General features: G+C 50.5%; 1 protein-coding gene across 1 annotated transcript in view; it reads left to right on the top strand.

The window, feature by feature from the left end:
- The first annotated feature begins 2,150 nt into the window (after nucleotides 1-2,150).
- eif2s2 (eukaryotic translation initiation factor 2, subunit 2 beta) overlaps nucleotides 2,151-6,000 on the top strand; it is a 41,559-nt gene continuing 37,709 nt past the window's right edge. The window contains exon 1 of the mRNA XM_052030958.1: nucleotides 2,151-2,282. Within this exon, the coding sequence (XP_051886918.1) occupies nucleotides 2,268-2,282 (15 nt within the window). The 5' untranslated portion in view covers nucleotides 2,151-2,267. The remainder of the gene's footprint in view (nucleotides 2,283-6,000) is intronic.

Genomic DNA, 6,000 nt, shown 5'->3' with positions numbered 1-6,000 from the left:
CGATGAGTGCGTCGCTTATTGAAAGTGACAGGCAGATTATGAGAAAATAGTTAAAAACCATGTGGGATCCTGGGCTTTTATAAACAGAGGCATAGATTTCAAGAGCTTGGTTGTTGCTCCAGAAATCTGACAGATATTTCCATTTCAGATAAATAACCTCTGGAAGGTGTAGGGCAGGCACAGTAGTGTAGCAGTTAGTGTAACGCTATCACAGAGCCAGCAACCCAGGTTCTATTCCAGCCACTGTCTGTAAGGAGTTTGTACGTTCTCCCCGTGTCTGTGTGGGTTTCCTCCGGGTGCTCCGGTTTCCTCCCACATTCCAAAGACGTACGGGTTAGGAAGTTGTGGGCGTGCTATGTTGGCGCCGGAAGCGTAGCGACACTTGTGGGCTGCCCCCAGAACAGTCTACGCAAAAGATGCATTTCACGGTGTGTTTCGATGTACATGTGACTAATAAAGATATCTCACCTCATCTCATCTCATCTCTCATCTCATCTCAAGGAATTCATGATGAACCTTCATAAAACACCGCAACACACACAAAATGCTGGAGGAACTCAGCTTGTCAGGCAGCATCTACGGAGGGAAATAAACAGTCAACATTTCAGGTTGAGACCCTTCATCAGGACTGGGTGACATCAGCTGCCTGACCTGCTGAGTTCCTCCAGCATTTTGTGTGTGTTGCTCCAGATTCCAGCATCTGCAGAATCTCTTGTATCTTCATAAAACACCGGTTTGGCCACTGCTGGAGTATTGAATCCAGTTTTGGGCACCACACTTTAGGACAGTTGTGAAGACTTTAGAAAGGGTGCAGAGAGGGTTACCAAAATGATTGCAGGGACAAAGGACTTTAGTTATTCAACTAGACTGGAGAAGCTGGGGTTTTTCTCCTTGGAACAGAAGAGGCTGTACAGGGACCTGACAAGTTTTTAAAAACTCCTTAAAAAGGTGTAAACAGAGCAGAAAGAACATCAGTCCTGATGCAGGGTCTTGAACTGAAACGTCAACAATTCCTTTCCCCCCACAGATGCTGCTCGACCTGCTGAGTTCCTCCAGCAAGTTGGTTGTTGCTGAGAGAAAGTTTTCCTGTTGAAGGAGGGATCAAGAACTTGGGGATCTTGAATTGAGGTGATTGGCAATAGAATCAAAAGTGACATGTGAAAACAACAAATGGTTGGGTTCTGAAATGACTGCTAGGGCTGAAAGTCGAGTCAGATACAAATGTAGTGTTCAAATCTCTTCTCCCCCCCCCCCCTCCCATTGGGCAAAAGATACAAAAGTCTGAAAACACGTACCACCAGGCTCAAGGACAGCTTCTATCCCGCTGTTGTAAGACTATTGAATAGTCCCCTAGTATGAGAAGATGGACTTTTGACCTCACAATCTACCTGCACTGCACTTTCTCTGTAACTGTAACACTTTATTCTGCATTGTTCGCCCATGTACTACCTCAATGCATTGTTGTAATGAAATTGTCTGTATGGATGGCATTGCCAAACAAGTTTTTCACTGTACCTTAGTAATGTGACAATAATAAACCGATTTCCCAATTCTTTTATTTACCAAAAAGAACTGTGAAACAATTTGCAGGGCTTTGGGGAGAGGGCAGGGGTGGACTGCTGGATTGCTCTTGCACAGAGCCAATTTGTTCTTGACTCTGAATGGTCTCTGTTTTTAACCGAAACCATTCTGTGAATCTATGAAGCCTTTATTTCCTGCTGATTTGCTGTAATTCACTGTTTCCAGCATCCTTACAGGAAGTTCCATAGCATAGCACTGATGTCAGATAGCATTCTTAAGGCACATGTGGCAAAGATGACCTAAAATAAAGCTTAGAGCACGCCTGCTCTTTGCATTGATTCCAGAATATCAGCCCAGATTCTTGTTGGATGAGTTTATTCACAGAAAAACTTCACCAACTCCGGGGCAACAAAATCTCCTGCACTTCAGCAATAATACGACATGTGCGCATGCGTTAACATGTTTTGGGCCAGCACATGCGCAGTACTGGCCCGAACTGCAGAGGAAAGATGATGCAATGTTACTGGATCCCGCTTGATGGCTGTCGCCCACATGACGTAATTTGACAGGCAAAGGATTAAACCAATGGAAATGGAGGATGGTGCAAAGCTGACCAATGGTGAGGAGAAGGTGCCGGCGAGGGCGGGCCCTGGCGTTGTCAGGTTCGGGTGCGGGCGGTACTCTCGTCCTTTGGCGGTGACAGGAATCGGCCGGCGAGCGGGGGGATTCTCACCGGAGGCGCCGTCATGTCTGGAGACGAGGTGGGTCCGGCCGGTTGCGCTGCCGGGGGGGCGTGGATGGGTGACCCGGCTTCAGGCTCCCCGCGCCCGGGTGTGTGTGTGAGGCGGCGGAGCGGAGCCTGAGGCCTACCCGGCCCGCGTGTGGCCCGCGGCCCGCCGCCGCTCCGGCCCTCGGCGGTGGGTGGGCCCTGGGCTCCGGGGCCTCGGCCGCCCGTGGGTCTCGGGGGAGGTGGCAGACCCTGGGCCCCGCGGGAGGATGTCCCTGGGTGGGTCCGAGGGAGGACCCGGCGTGGGGGTGGCTCAACGCCAGGTTGGTTTTCAGATCACCCCGCTCGCTGTCCGCTCCCCGCCGCCGGAACCTTACTCTCCCCCCACCCCACCCCTCCCCTCCTCTCCCCCCACCCCTCCCCTCCTCTCCCCCCACCCCTCCCCCTCCCCACCCCTCCCCCTCCCCACCCCTCCCCCTCCCCTCCCCTCCCCCTCCCCTCCCCTCCCCCTCCCCTCCCCCTCCCCTCCCCTCCCCTCCCCTCCTCTCACCCCTCCCCTCCCCTCCTCTCCCCCCACCCCTCCCCCACCCCACCCCTCCCCTCCTCTCCCCCCACCCCACCCCTCCCCTCCCCTCCCCCACCTCACCCCTCCCCATCCCCTCCCCCCACCCCACCCCTCCCCTCCCCTCCCCCCACCCCAACCCTCCCCTCCTCTCCCCCCACCCCAACCCTCCCCCCACCCCAACCCTCCCCTCCTCTCCCCCCACCCCACCCCTCCCCTCCTCTCCCCCCACCCCACCCCTCCCCTCCTCTCCCCCCACCCCTCCTCTCCCCCCCACCCCTCCTCTCCCCCCACCCCTCCCCCTCCCCACCCCTCCTCTCCCCCCACCCCTCCCCCTCCCCACCCCTCCCCCTCTCTCACCCCACCCCTCCCCTCCCCTCCTCCCACCCCTCCCCACCCCTCCTCCCACCCCTCCCCACCCCTCCTCTCCTCCCACTACCTTCTCCTCCGCTCCCATCTCCCCCGCCACCACCTCCTTCCCCTCCTCCCGCCTCTACCCCACCACCTTCCTTCCCCCTGACACCTTCCCCACCACCCTTCCCCTTTCCCACCGCTCCCACCTCTCTCCTTGCCGCCACCTTCCCGCTTCCCACTCTCAACTCTTAATTTCTCATCCCCTCCCCCATTTCTACCACCTTCCCAATCCCCCATCCTACTCTTTCCCATACCTCTCTTCCCTGGCCTCCCCTTGCTCCATTGGTTATTTGCTCCATGCCGCCCACGCCCCCCCCCCCCCCCCCCCCAATATACCCTCTCCCAATATCTGTATACGGATTGACTTTTTTCCATTCATTTTGGTGGGTTGGTTTCACTGGTGAAGCCATCATGTGTTGCCATCTCGAATTATCTTTCAGATGGTAAGCCACCTTTCTTGACTTGCTGCAATCCATGGAGATTGTACAGTGTACTTAATAGAATGAGAGACTAAACACAAAAACAGACTACAAGCTTCCCAGCTATGTAAATGGAAAAAGACTAGCACAGTCAACTGTGTGACCATTACTGATGCAGATGGGAGAATTTACAATAAGGAAGAAAGTATCACCAGAGGAATGAAACAAATATTTTGAATTCAGGGAAGACAAAGGCTTGTCGGGAAACACCAGAGAGCCAAACAAGCAATAACAATTTTAGTAAAGACTACAAAAGAAGCTAGTGAGTCTGAAAACTGATTTTTCAACCAAAATGGATCACGTTTTCCCACATTATATTCGATCTGATGTGTTGCTCACTCATTTAGCATGTCTATACTCTTGAAGCCTTTTTGCTGATTTGTCACAACACATATTCCTGCTTGTATCATCTTAATACAGAGAGAAACTGGTTCTTTGGCCAACTATGTCAACATCAACCATCAAGTACCCATCTATACTAATTCTATTTACCGGTGCTTGATCTATAGCCTACTATACCTTGGTGATTCAAATGCTACCTGGATATTTTTTGGTGAGAGTACCTGCCTTCTCCATTACCTCAGGCATTGTGAATTCCAGGTTCCAGGCTCCCTCTAGATGAAAAAGAACATTCACTCATCCCTTCTGAATTTCTCTTGCTGTAACCTTATGCCCTCTAGTTTTAGACACATCTGATTTGGGGAAAAGTTTCCCAATTTCTATCTATGCCTCTCATAATTTTGTATACTACTTTCAGTATACATTTTTGGCTTCCTTTCCTAAAGAAGGATATACTTACTCTAGAGGAAGTGAAATGAAGATTCACCAGAGAGAGAGAGAGAGACAATAGACTGTAGATGCTGAAATCTGGAGCAACAGATAATCTGCTGGAGGAACTCTGGGTTGATTAGCATCTATGGGAGGAAAGGAATTGTTGATGTTTCAGGTGAAAACCCTGCATCAGGACTTGGTACTCGCCAGGAGATTCACCAGGTTCTGGAACAGTCTCTCTGACAAATGAGAGATTCAGCAGGCTTGCCCTTTTACCTCTTGAGTTTAGAAGGATGAGAGACCACCAGAACGTACAGGATTCTTAAGAGGCACGTGGGGGAGGATATGAAGCCTGGCTGAAGGGTCAAGAACCAAGTGTCACTCTCAAAGTAAGGTGTTCACCCTTGAGGACTGATTTGCAGAGAAATTTCTTCAGTTAGAGGGTGGTGAGTCTTAGGAATACTCTATCCTGTGGGGCTGCGGCAGCTCAATCATTTAATTAATCTGTACTATTTTCTGTTTTTAGAGGCATCAGGGACAATGGGGAGATGGTGGGAATATGGTGTTGAGACAGATAATCAGCTGTGATCATACTGGATAGCAGAGCAGGCTCAAAGGACCAAATTGCCTTCTCCTATTTTCTGTGTTTCATTCACTACAGATGCTCGGATTTGGAGCAACAAACAATCTGCTGGAGGAACTCAAGCGGGTTGAGCAGCATCTGTAGGGGTGGGGGAGTGGGGTAAAGGAATTGTCAATGGTTCAGGTCAAACCCTACATCAGGACTTGATGCAAGATTTTGTCCCAAAACATCAACAATTCCTTATGCTGCTTGACCTGCTGAGTTCCTTCAAAAGACTGTAGGATGTGTGAGGAATCAAAAGCTATGAGGATAGGACAGGACAGGAAAATGGTGTTGATAGGGAACTTCAACCTTGGAACTGTTGATGGAGCAGGCTTGACCAGCTGACTGGCTTACTCCCACTTTTTCTAATGGGAATGAGGTCATTGATGGAACAGCAAAAGGTGACTGAGCCCAAGACAGCTCTAATGAACTCCTGCAGTGATATCCTTAGGCTTCGATGATTAAATCTCCAATGAATAAAACCATGCTCTTTGAGGTGTATGGCTCTAATCATTTCAAAGTTTTATCCCTTGATGTCCACTTATTTGGCCTCCTTGATGCCACACTTCGTCAAATGTTGCCTTGATATCAAGAGCAGTTCCTCTCACTTGTTGGGTAATTGTAGTTTGCTAGGTTCATGCCTCACTTTTAAGTGCACCTGATGCTGCTTTCTGCATGTGATTCTGCACTTAATGAGCTAGGATTGATCTCTGGCTTAATTGTAGTTACAGACTGTGTTGGTTTACTTCTCTGCTGCTGTTTGTCCACAGCACCTTGTAGATTCCCGGTTTGGATCGGTGTCTGTCCCACTTAGCACGTTGGTAGTGCCACGTGACCTGAACTCTGGTGTTCACTCTTGCTGTGCTGTTATGGAGAGATGTATCACCAAAGGGTAGATTGG

This window comes from Pristis pectinata, chromosome 16 (assembly GCF_009764475.1).
Source record: "Pristis pectinata isolate sPriPec2 chromosome 16, sPriPec2.1.pri, whole genome shotgun sequence".
NCBI classification, from domain to species: Eukaryota; Metazoa; Chordata; class Chondrichthyes; order Rhinopristiformes; family Pristidae; genus Pristis; species Pristis pectinata.
Note: the sequence above shows the minus strand (reverse complement) of the source record. Positions and strands in the feature narration are given on the sequence as shown.